This window comes from Emys orbicularis, chromosome 3 (genome assembly GCF_028017835.1).
Source record: "Emys orbicularis isolate rEmyOrb1 chromosome 3, rEmyOrb1.hap1, whole genome shotgun sequence".
Classification (NCBI taxonomy): domain Eukaryota; kingdom Metazoa; phylum Chordata; order Testudines; family Emydidae; genus Emys; species Emys orbicularis.
Window position 1 is genome coordinate 88,083,945 of NC_088685.1, and position 12,953 is coordinate 88,096,897.

The 12,953-nt window shown below is 42.5% G+C and overlaps 1 protein-coding gene across 1 annotated transcript in view; it reads right to left on the bottom strand.

The window, feature by feature from the left end:
• REV3L (REV3 like, DNA directed polymerase zeta catalytic subunit) overlaps nt 1–12,953 on the bottom strand; it is a 263,253-nt gene that overhangs the window by 104,607 nt on the left and 145,693 nt on the right. Inside the window, exons 6-11 of the mRNA XM_065401417.1 lie at nt 8,371–8,465; nt 7,623–7,727; nt 6,433–6,517; nt 6,190–6,342; nt 5,535–5,650; nt 608–845 (exon numbers count right to left, since the gene is read on the bottom strand). Coding sequence (XP_065257489.1) covers nt 608–845; nt 5,535–5,650; nt 6,190–6,342; nt 6,433–6,517; nt 7,623–7,727; nt 8,371–8,465 — 792 coding nt within the window. The remainder of the gene's footprint in view (nt 1–607; nt 846–5,534; nt 5,651–6,189; nt 6,343–6,432; nt 6,518–7,622; nt 7,728–8,370; nt 8,466–12,953) is intronic.

The following is a 12,953-nucleotide window of genomic DNA, read 5'->3' on the forward strand; positions in this document are numbered from 1 at the left end:
GGAGGGGCCGGGGGTGAGCCTCCTGGGCCAGGAGCTCGGGGGCCGGGCAGGACGGTCCCGCGGGCCGTAGTTTGCCCACCCCTGCTACTGCTGGTGGTCCAGAAAAGAAGTGTGCACTGTAAGATTTAATCATTGACCTCAAGGTGAATGGGAACACATGGTGCTATTGTTGGACTGTCAGGTCAGTCTTTACAAATGTATTTCCTAAACATTGACTCCAGGTACATCAAGTGTCAAACATATACAGTAAAGCTCTAAACTGATTATAATGGAAAGGATGACAGATCAGGAACATAGATACAGGAAAAAGTTACCTTAAAATATGTTCTCAACAGCAAAATTAGAGGCTTGGATACAAAAAACATGCATATAAAACTGATTATCAGGTGTCACCACTTTAAAAGCCATATCTAGCCTGAGATCTACCCGGATCTCCCAATGCTCAACGGGAGTCCCTTCTGTAAGTCAGAGACAGTGTCTGAGTATTTAAGTCACTTCATTTAGAGTTACATATTCACGGGAGTTGAAAACATGAAGTATTTGGGAAAAAGGACAAATATTTCTTTTAAAAAAAGGAAAAAGCCTGTTTTCCATGTCAAATACATACCTTCTTTTTTCCCCATGCTCTTCATTGCTGCTATCCCATCTTTGGGACATTAGCAAACTGAGTTCCATCTCTTCCTTTTCAATCTGTGGTTCATTTTCTTCATCATCACTGTTCTGGAGATTTCTGTAGCTTCCAAGAGAATGGTTTTGAGATAACATTCTGTGTCCTCCCATTTGATACCCATCATCCTCCAAGCCAGCCAACAGGTGTATCATGGCCTGATCAGAACTACTGTCCACTGCAAAAAAAGCCCACACATACATAATTTTTACCTACATTTTATCCTACTTGTAAATGAATGTTTAGTTATAGTTTCTCAATAAAATAACTTTAAAATACAATTCCTAACCATTTTTAATCAATTAATTAGGTAGTGATGGGAGTTGGTGGAGGCACCAGAAACACAGCTCTCTTCATGGCCACCTTATTTTCCATTTCCCTGTTTTACATCACCCTCCCTACCTGTCAGGCTCCAATCCTGATAGCCTTATACCTATTCCTTACATTTCTTCCTTCTTGCTCTGGTTATACTAATTTCACTCTCATCAATGCTCCTTTCTCTCCAATTCCTTCCACCCCCTCACACTTGGTGAAAAAGGCTCTCTCCCTGCATTGCAGCAGTTGAAGTCATCTTCTTTTGCTCTCTTCTCTTCCTAAGTAACTTAACCTCTCTTGCCTAATCAATTCCCAGGCTGCCAACTCCCACTGACTCCTGTTCACATTCAATTCCCTCCTCAAACACTCTTCTCTGCTTTTCCTCCTGTACTCGTCTGCACCCTTCACTGTCCAAGATTTTGCCTACTTTAAAAAAAAGCAAAATTGAAAGCATCCAGGAAGAATATTCCTCCTCTTCTTCCACCCCTAATTCCTTCTTTCTATTGAGGAGATCTATTTTCTACTATTTGCCATTATTCCCACAAGTTGTTCCCCTGATCCCATCTTTCTTTGTATATGGAGATATACCTATCTCATAGAACTGGAAGGGACCCCCGAAGGGTCATCGAGTCCAGCCCCCTGCCTTCACTAGCAGGACCAAGTACTGATTTTGCCCCAGATCCCTAAGTGGTCCCCTCAAGGATTGAGCTCACAACCCTGAGTTTAGCAGGCCAATGCTCAAACCACTGAGCTATCTCTCCTTTGATCCCCGGTTTTCCTCCCTCCCCCATATCTTTACATGTTCTCAATCCTTGGGCTGCTTTGTCTCTGCCTTCAACTAAAGAATCATAAAAATGTAGGGCTGGAAGGAATCTCGAGAGGTCATCTAGTCCAGCCCTCCATAATGTGGCAGGACGAAGTATACCTAGACCAGGGGTTCTCAAACTGGGGGACGGGATGGCTGAGGGGGTCATGAGGTTATTATGTGGGGGGTTGTGAGAGGACAGCCTCCACCCCAAACCCCACTTTGCCTCCAGCATGGTGGCAATGGTGTTAAATATATAAAAAAGTGTTTTTAATTTATAAGGGGGGTCGCACTCAGAGGCTTGCTATGTGAAAGGGGTCACCAGTACAAAAGTTTGAGAATCACTGACCTAGACCATACCTGACAGGTGCTTGTCTAACCTATCCTTAAAAGCCTTCAATGATGGGGATTCTTCAACCTCTCTTGGTAACCTATTCCAAATACTTAACTATCCTTATAGTTAAAAAAGTGCTGCAGATTAAGCCCATTGCTTCTTGTACTACCTTCAATGGACATGGAAAACAATGGATCATCATTCTCTCTGTAACAGCTCTTAACATACTCGAAGACTGTTATCAGGTCCCCATTCAATCTTCTTTTCTCTAGACTATACATACCCAGGTTTTTTCCCTAGCCTTTCCTCATAGATCAGGTTTTCTAAACTTTTCATCATTTTTGTTGCTCTCCTCTGAACTCTTTCCAATTTGTCTACATCTTCCTTAAAGTGTGGCACCCAGAACTGGAAACAGTACTCCAGTTTCAGAGGGGTAGCCGTGTTAGTCTGGATCTGTAAAAGCAGCAAAGAGTCCTGTGGCACCTTATAGACTAACAGATGTATTGCAGCATGAGCTTTCATGGATGAATGCATCCGACGAAGTGGGTATTCACCCACGAAAGCTCATGCTCCAATACATCTGTTAGTCTATAAGGTGCCACAGGACTCTTTGCTGCTAGTACTCCAGTTGAGGCTTCACTAGTGTCAAATACAGTGGAACAATTCCCTTCTCTCTCTTAGATACGACACTCCTGAAAATACAGCCCAGAATATTAGGCCTTTTCTACACTGCAGAGTTTTGTCGGCAAAAGGCAGCTTCTGGTGGCAAAAAGTGGAGGTGTACACACTGCAATGCCACTATTAGCAACAAAATAAAACCACCTTGACGAGAGACAAAGGGCTTTTTGCAGCGAAGTTAAAATGACAGTGTCAGTATAAACACTGCCATTCGTCCCAAAGAGCGTGCAGATGCTCCCCCAGTATCCCACAATGCCCGCCGTGACTGCTCTGCTCACAGTTTTGAACTCATCTGTCCTGCAGGCATGTACCCCTCCCCTTTCAAAGCTCTATGAAGTTCTGACAGCTCAGCATGCTGCTCTGCTCTGGGAAAAAAGAGCAAATCATTAATGTGGAATGCTGTTGTCTCCTGCACTAGGAACACAGAAGCAGGCAGGCAGGGGCGAGTGTGTGTGTGAGACTGCTGTGCAGAGCCAAGGAGGGAGGTGGGGGCCTGATGTCCGGGGTGTCCCCCTCCCCCTGCCTCAGAACTGGTTGCTTTCAGCAGCTGAGACAGCATACTCACTCTCCCCCCAGCATACACATTCTCTCACATATACCCCACACACACACACTGTCTCTCCCCCGCCACACACTCGCTGTCACACGCTCCCCCACCCACTCCTCCCCACTTCAGTTGAAAAGCGGTTGGCAATCTTAATAGGATACCCATGGAACAATGGGATTAAGAAACCTGCATCATGTGACACTGTACCTGCCCCATGAGGCAGTGCAAACCCTTCCAAAAGCACCCTGCGGCCAATTGCACAGTGGGATAGCTACCCACAATGCACTGCTCTCTATATTGATGCAAGAGCTACTAGTATGGATACAATCTGCCGACACAAGGAGCGTAGTGTGGACATGAAATAGTGGTTTAATTAAAGCGCTTTAATTAAAGTGACATAACTTTTGGCAACAAAACTCTGCAGCCTAGACATAGCCTTAGCCTTTTTTGCAGCTGCACCACTTTGTTGACTCATATTTAGGGCCCCACCAAATTCATGGCCATGAAAAACGCGTCACAGACTGTGAAATCTGGCCTCCCCCCATTAACGATTTAGAGACCCTAATACAGGGGCATTTAACCGTTAAATATTCCTCCTTTCATCATGCTCTAGTTCAATCAGAAGTTATGGGAATGATGCAGAAATTACTGGGTAAAATTCTGTGGCCAGTGTTATACATAGGACCCTACCAAATTCACGGCCATGAAAAACGCGTCATGGACTGTGAAATCTGGTCCTTTGTGTGCTTTTACCCAATACTATACAGATTTAAAGGAGGAGACTACCGTTTCTCAAATTGGGGATCCTGATCCAAAAGGGAGTTGCGGGGTGTGTGTGTCAGAAGGTTACTTTAGGTGGGGAGGGTGTCACGGTATTGCCACCCTTAGTTCTGCGCTGCCTTTGTAGCTGGGTGACGGGAAAGCAGCGGCTGTTGGCCAGGCGCCCAGCTATGAAAGCAGCACCCCGCCAGAAGCAGCACAGAAGTAAGCGTGACAATACCATACCATGCCACCCTTACTTCTGTGCTGCTGCCTTCAGAGCTGGGCGGCCAGAGAGTGGTGGCTGCTGACTGAGGGCCCAGCTCTGCAGGCAGCAGCGCAGAAGTAAAGGTGGCAATACCATACCAGGCCATCCTTACTTCTGTGCTGCTGCTGGTGGCAATTCTGCCTTCAGAGCTGGGTTCCCAGACAGCAGCCACCACTCTCCAACTGCCCAGCTTTGAAGGCAGCACCACCAGCAGCGCAGAATTATGGGTAGCAGTATCACAACCCCCACCTACAATAACCTTGTGACCCCCTCCCCACCCCCACACAACTCCTTTTTGGGTCAGGATCCCTACAAGTACAACACCTTGAAATTTCAGATTTTAATAGCTGAAATCATGAAATTTACTATTTTTAAAATCCTATGTCCATGAAATTGACAAAAGTGGACCCTGACCTTGGTAGGGCCCTACTCATATTCAATTTGTGATCCACTATAACCCCCAGACCCTTTTCAGCAGTGCTAACATCTAGCCAGTTATTCCCTATTATTTGTAGCTGTGCATTTGATTTCCTTCTTAAGCCCAGTACTTTGCAGATGTCTGTATTGAATTTCATCTTGTTGATTTCAATTCAAATTCCTCTAATTTATCAAGATCCTTTTTTATCCACTTATCTTGGGGAAAAATTCTTCCCATCCCCACCACTTGTCTCTCTGATTACCATCCACCAATACCTCCAGGGAGCTGGTCTGTTAAAGCCAGCCTATGAGAGTTCTCTCTCGCCCCAAACCCAGAGAAAGAGAACTGAGAAGAGTGTGAGCAATATAGGCAGGGGAGAGAACAGGCCAGCCAGGCCCCCTTTCTCTCTGACCCAAATTTTGGGACTCCAGAATCTCCTCAAGCATCCCCACACCTCTTAGAGACATATGGAACAGGAACTCCTCCCAGCACCTCTAGTTGGTTGACCTGGAAAATGCCATTTTGAATTAGAGCGGCAGCAGCAGCAGAGCAGTCTTTACAAACCAGCTGGATTGGTGAGAGATTATAGAAGGCGACACTGGAAGGCAACCTTCTAAACTGCAAACTCCTTGGGTTAAGGAGTCTGCCTTCCTCTGGGTTTGATACAGAACTAAATACACTGAGGGAATGCAACAGTTGCCCAGTAGCAAAGAATGTATTATTCATGTCCTGGTTATACTTACTGAAAACTGCAGTCTGATTCAGTCTCTGAGACAGTGGATGAAAAATCTGACTATTTTCCATGACGTTTAAAATCGCTTCTTCATTAATAAGCGCATCCTCCTCTTTATTAGTATCCCTATTAGATTCTTTAAAAAATTAGACAAAACTTGAAGGAGTAATATACATCAGTGTTTCAATATGAAAGCAAAATAATTTCTAAAAATCAGTTTGTGGCTATTAAACATTCAAGTATTTACAAATTATTTTAAAAGACTTCTAAAAAGTTTCTGTGGTTCTATCAACTATGAACATTTTGATCCACAAAATGTCTTTGTGGTGATGAAAATCCTGCAGATTTTGTGACTTGCTTCACATTCTTTGCACTGCTCAGGTAGCACAAAGAAAAACTAGCTCCCCAGTCAGATATGCTACTGACACAGAGAGGACCCAAGTGCATGTAGAGAGATGGCATAGCTGGCTCCTAAGTACCCCTGGTGAAGAGTTTACTTTACTGGTGTTACAAGGAGCTAAAGTGAGGGCAAAGGTACTGTTTAGTTCAGGCAGTCTATAACGAAGAGTCAAATCTTGCTCGATTTATTCATGCATAAAGTTCCAATGGCCTAAATATGTGAATGTGTAAGGCTTGGTCCCTAAAATTAATGTCACTGAAAATACTCACCTGTGTTCAGCTGCTTATCTTTGTGCACTTCCACCATATTGGCTGGTGAACATGGAACTGCTTTAGGAGAAAGTACCTCTGAATGTAGTGTTAACTCAGCAGAGAACTCCTCTGATCCATTACTGTAGTCCACTGAGCCTGACAATGTTCTATTTAATTAAAAAAAAAAAAAATCTTTAAAATGACTATTCAGGTTAGTACAAAAGGTTATAAATCATGGGAAATGGCTGACTACTTACACAGAGAAGTCACTTTGCTTGAGGATTTCCTTAAGTCTCTTTTGAAAGATTTTTTCACTCTCTGTTGTTGGCACAAATCCACGATCTTTAAGATTAAAAAAAAAAAAAAAAAAGGTTTGTTATTTGGAGTTTTTACTCTGATCTATCAACACAAAGTAACTTGTGTATGACTGCTAGGATGATCGCTTATATTAGCAACTCACTAATAATCTTTTGAAAAAATATATTTGCTTAAAACCAGTTCAAATTTGAGTGTTACAACTGTGATCAGAAACCAAAGAAAGACAGTACAACCATAACCAATGCAGCTATTATTCCTGGGGGAATTCTGCGCCACTGCACACATGCAGAATCAATTAACCGTGCATATTTTTATTTTTTTGTGCAGAAAAAGGCTTCTGCCAGAAAGTTGCTGCAGTTCCACCTTTTGCCCCATCTGAGAACAGTCTCATTCACTGCACAACCTTGATTAATTCCAAGAGTACAGTTTTCCCTGTGCAATTAATTTTTAACCTGACCAAAACAATGTATTTTTCTCCTAACCTGGTTCTGAGAAATAACTACACTGTTTTAACTGAAACTTCGCCAAAAAAAGAAAAAAACAGTTTTAGGAAGACACCCATAGCCTGGAATTGGTTGGGGGGGGGGAGATGTGGAGGGGGGGCAAATGGGGCAATTTGCCCCGGGCACCGCAGGGGCCCCATGAGCCCTGGCCCGGCGGCAGACCGGGTCTTCGGCGGCATTTCAGCGGCGGGTCCTTCAGTGCTGCCGAAGACGCGGAGCGACTGAAGGGCCCCCCGCTGCTGAAATGCCGCCGAAGACCCGGACCGCCGCCGGGTGAGTACAAGCACTGCAGCTCCCCCACTTTGCCCCAGGCCCCCTGAATCCTCTGGGCGGCCCTGGAATATAGGGTATTATAATGGAAAGTGTCAGGCAACCTTAACTTTATTATACACAGCACAGGCAACAACCTGTGCTGTGTATAATATATTCTGTTAATTAATATGATTTTGAATCAAATTTTCATATTTTAAAATACAAACATTGGATAATGCTCTTTCAATAAAATAAAAACAATAAATCTCAAAAAACCTGAAACTTAATACATTAACTTCAGCTCTGTATCCTACTCACCTCTCCTATAAAAATGTTCTATAGACAAACTGCACATCACTGTACACTTCATTTACCTTGTGAATCAGATGGACTAATCTGAGAAGATTCATTCTTCTCTCTCCGGCGCTGCTTTTCATCTTCCCATATAGCTTGCAAACCAGGGTTCCTCCCAATCTGGGCTGGAATATGCCAGAATACATCAAGGAAAGGTTGTCAGGGTGAAGAAACAAATTCTTTAAATAACTCTGACAATGGCATATTGTTCCACTAATAGCTTCGCATCAGTCCGCTGCTGTTCATTGCAAGTCATACCTTGCCTAGACATACTGGTGTAATGCAAAGTTCTGGCATAATTCCTCTATTTATTCCCTAGTAATCCTTGCTTTTGAAGACTCTTACTACTTAGTTGTGTGGACAAAAGCATAGCTTCTTTTGGCACCCATGCCAATGTTAATTCAGTGGTCATTAAACAAGATGTGGAAGAACCAAAATAACTGGAATTTTACATCCTTTTCTTACAGGCCAAAAAAGCCGACTGAGCCCCATTACCGAGATTCTGTGTTGTTCCTGCGATGCTTGGCTATTCTTCTAATCCCCTGCTTTCTCCTCTCTCCAATTTCCATTTTATAGTTCTTGTTTATCATAGAGTTTCGTACTGCTGCCCATCACTAGAGTATCTGAGCACCTTATTATTTATATTGCATGCAGTATATCAGATGCCTCAATCAGGGTTTAAGCCTCATTGTGCTAGGCATTATAATAATATGACAATATAAATCCCTGCCCTGAAGAGCATTACATACAGAATAATTAGCAATTCACCTTCAACATCCAATCGATTCAAAATATCAGCAGCTACTGCATCCACCTCCAATTCGCAGGTACTCTGTGGTTCAACACCATCTAATATTAAAGAGCTGCAATAAAATAAATATCACATAGTCAGATGGGTTAATTTGATAATGATTTTTCTTGTGAAATTTTTAAAATAACTCTCTCCTTTACTTGGAGTGGCAACCAAAATAGTTGCAGGGAAAAATTACTATGCTAATTCAGTCCACGTAACTATCAATTATTATTGCCATTTACTATAAGTTTTTAAATCAACAAACACATACCTATTTCTAATTTGGATACATACAGATCTCCAAATACCGAGGTCATTTTTCGGGGAGGAAGCGAAGATGCCATTTCTGAAATACTGTGGCAGTGATACTTTTAAATGGATTTCAAATGTGAAAATAACCGGGTACATATTTGAATAGAATTTGCTTTTAACAGGAGAATATTCTTACTGCTAATTTCTTTCTGGGATGCAGAGTCCACTGTTGTAGAACAGAGAGTAGCTCCTTTTTATATGCAGATTAGGCAGGGGAGCAGCTAGTAACCAGCTCTCATTTGTCACCTTTCATCTAGAGTAACACTATTCTCTCCATTGCGCTCTCATCAGTTTGGACAGAATCCATGTTGGTGGAATCCAGGACCCAGAAAGGAATTAGCAGTAAGAAAATTCTCCTTTCTGGGTCAGAGTTCTATAGTGCAAAACAGGTAGGGACTGGTTCAGCATTTTCCATTAAGTGTAAAGAAAAACAATGCAAACGATGCCCTATTTCCCAAACCCCATATAAATAAACTGCTTCTCTGGGATAATGTAACAAAAAACAATCAAGTAAAAAGAAACTACCAGGGTTCCAAACCAACTAAACAAACTAAGGACTACTGGCTAGGAGAAGGTCTAGTATGAGATCAGGAATGGATCCTGTTATTGCCTGATGGTTTGGACACTGCAGCAGAACATGTCCACTTTCCTGTTGTGCCTTTTATTGAACAGCTCTATTTGGATAAGGCCCCACAAAGCCACTTGCAACTGGAATATGCCGTTTTCCAAGACGCATTGCTTGGGTGAATCCTTTGATGAATGAGCCAGTCTACTTGTATATTTTCTTTCTCGGGCACAAAGAGAGCCTCAAACATATTAGCTGTATAGTCAGCATACAAAATACTAAGGGGTAAAGATGTAGAGTTGACAAATAAATTGATATCTGGACCCATCTCCCAAGAGAAAATATTCTAGGAAGCAAAGGTCATCATTGCTTTACTGAAATGTTATCTGAAAAATATTTACCTCAGAGTCCATCTGCTGAGCTCCACCTTAAAAAGAGCCAGCAGCCTAGAAGGTTCCAGGGAATGTGAACAAAAGCTGGTTCACATACAAACTCCCTTCTGATAAAGTCATACCCAGCTAGCCTATGAGGGAGGGATAGCTCAGTGGTTTGAGCATTGGCCTGCTAAACCCAGGGTTGTGAGTTCAATCCTTGAGGGGGCCACTTAGGGATCTGGGGTCAGTACTTGGCCCTGCTAGTGAAGGCAGGGGGTTGGACTTGATGACTTTTCGGGATCCCTTCCAGTTCTCTGAGATAGGTATATCTCCATATATTAATTTAATATGAAGATCTGCTCTGCTGGGGCCCAATTAAGACAATTTCTTTGCAGCAGTTCTTGCTCCCCTCTCCCTGAAACTAAATTCTAGAAAAGGCCTGATTTATCAAGGTATAAAACACTGAGGTAGCATCTCTTCCTTATCCTGATTCTATCTGTGTTTTAGAGAAAAAGGAGGGTGAGTCCACCAACAGGTCCTTCCAAATCCAGTGTGGGAGTTCAGCTGGTCTGAGTCCCCTGAAGTGCAAGCTCCCAGGTGAAGGGCATGTAAGCTATGGCCCAGTGCTTTGACATGTCATCAGAAGTCACTTCAGAATGCAGGCCTAAGCCACAGCAGAGGAGGGTTGCTAAAGTAGGCTGAAGGTGCTTCTAAACTAGTGCAACTTTTTGCCCTCTTCTCTTGTACCCTGAGCTCATGCTACCTCCCCACTCCAAAAATAGCAAGGCCTGCAAGTAAAAAAAACACCAAGCTTTACTGCTCTAAAAGGCAGAGACTGTAATATGTTCTTTTTCTTAGGAGGCAGGAAAAAGATTGAGGAGAGAAAAGGGGAAGTCTGAAGTTAGCTGAAGGTTATCAAAATGTGAACTTGTCATTGGCTGCTATTTGGTCTAATTTTCTTGAGAGAAGCTACACATCTGTTTTCTGCCAGCAGAACTGGGACCCAGAAATAGCACTTCTACACACTTTATGAACTGCTTTGGAATACCTAATCCATGAATTTGTTATCAGTAGCACAATGATTATAGAGGCAACAGTAGTCATTAAGCACTAGTTTCTATAATAAAAGCATTGGAAACCAAATACCTTGCTTTGGGAGGGCTATTTATATAGCAAACAGACGTGAAGCTATAGCCACTTTGGCACTGTCACCTATATTCCTCTTCCATTTATGGAGAAATAAGCTTGGTTAAAATATCACTTATTTCCTTATTTTGGGGAAATATCCTGGGATCTAAAATAGAACTCCATTCAACTCTTCTCTAACTGATGTAAAGACGTATGTTAAACAGCTCATCTGAAAAATGGAATATCCCCTTAATAATATATTGCAGTCTCTACTCTTGGTATGAACCAGACAACCGTTCTAAACCTTTAAAGCCAGATACACCAGTGGACAGGAACCTAGAAAGTGACCCTTAATACAGACTGTTCACCGTTATGCACATGACAACATTATCTCCTATCACTTGGAAGAAATGCATAACTTCCAGTTTTTTTATTTTAAAAAGAACGTACAATAGGTAACTCTACAAATACATTTTAAAGAGAGACAGAAGAAGAGTTTCTGCTTTGGTAGCAATATAAAAAGAGAACATCCCAAGCAGGGCCGGCTCCAGGGTTTTGGCCGCCCCAAGCAGCCAAACAAAAACAAAAAAAAAGCCGCGATCGCGATCTGCGGTGGCAATTCGGTGGAAGGTCCTTCGCTCCGAGCAGGAGTGAGGGACCGTCCGCCGAATTGCCGCCGAACAGCTGGACGTGCCGCCCCTCTCCGAAGTGGCCACCCCAAGCACCTGCTTGGTAAGCTGGTGCCTGGAGCCGGCCCTGATCCCAAGCATGAATAGATTTCCAAATAACCACAAATTCACTTCCATACAACTTTTAGTAGAAAGTACAGTTACTTAAAGAAATATCTGAGATTTCAGCGATATGAGAAGTTTATCTAGGAATTACAGAAGTGTTCTATATTTCCCCTTTAAATAGATAGAATCAAACACAAGTTGCAGGTCTGTAACTTCTTGTTTCAAATGATGAATTCCTGATGGCGCTAAAAAGGATGATCGTCACACTTCAGATCCACATCAGACCTCAGCATAATTGCCGATTTCATCATTTAAACAATGCTATAATGTTGAAGATAAAAGTAATAATGATAACATTTTCCCTTCATTAATTTTGCTATCCTTTAAAATGAAATATAAATGAATTTGCAACACTGTATCTAAAAGTTTGTCATGCTGATATGAGTACCAGTTAGTATCATTCTCTTTTCTTATGGGGCTATTATGGATGCTAATTAACTAGTTACACCATAGTATTCAAGATTAATGTTTTTCCCACTGCATTTTTAAATTCAGTTATGAATTGTAGTAAGTACCTCAGGACTATTAGTCTTTTCAGAACTTTGTAAATCAAATGGAACAGTCAAGTGGCTTGGTATTAATACATTTGGTACAAGTTTAATAAAATGAAGAGGATGGAGGGGAGACTGCATACTTCATTTGTGACATACTCAGATCTAGCATCAGTGATTGAAAACCAATTTATTCTTTCATTAACAATGGTTTAAACATCAAAGAAAAAAGAGTATATCATAGAATCATAGAATATCAGGGTTGGAAAGGACCTCAGGAGGTCATCTAGTCCAACCCCCTGCTCAAAGCAGGACAAATCCCCAACTAAATCATCCCAGCCAGGGCTTTGTCAAAGCCTGACCTTAAAAACCTCTAAGGAAGGAGATTCCACCACCTCCCTAGGTAACCCATTCCAGTGCTTCACCACCATCCTAGTGAAAAAGTTTTTCCTAATATCCAACCTAAACCTCCCCCACTGCAACTTCAGACCATTACTCCTCGTTCTGTCATCTTGTACCGCTGAGAACAGTCTAGATCCATCCTCTCTGGAACCCCCTTTCAGGTAGTTGAAAGCGGCTATCAAATCCCCCCTCATTCTTCTCTTCTGCAGACTAAACAATCCCAGTTCCCTCAGCCTCTCCTCATAAGTCATGTGCTCCAGCCCCCTAATCATTTTTGTTGCTCTCCGTTGGACTCTTTCCTATTTTTCCACATCCTTCTTGTGGTGTGGGGCCCAAAACTGGACACAGTATTCCAGATGAGGCCTCACCAATGCAGAATAGAGGGGAATGATCACGTCCCTCGATCTGCTGGCAATGCCTCTACTTATACAGCCCAAAATGCATTAGCCTTCTTGGCAACAAGGGCACACTGTCGACTCATATCCAGCTTCT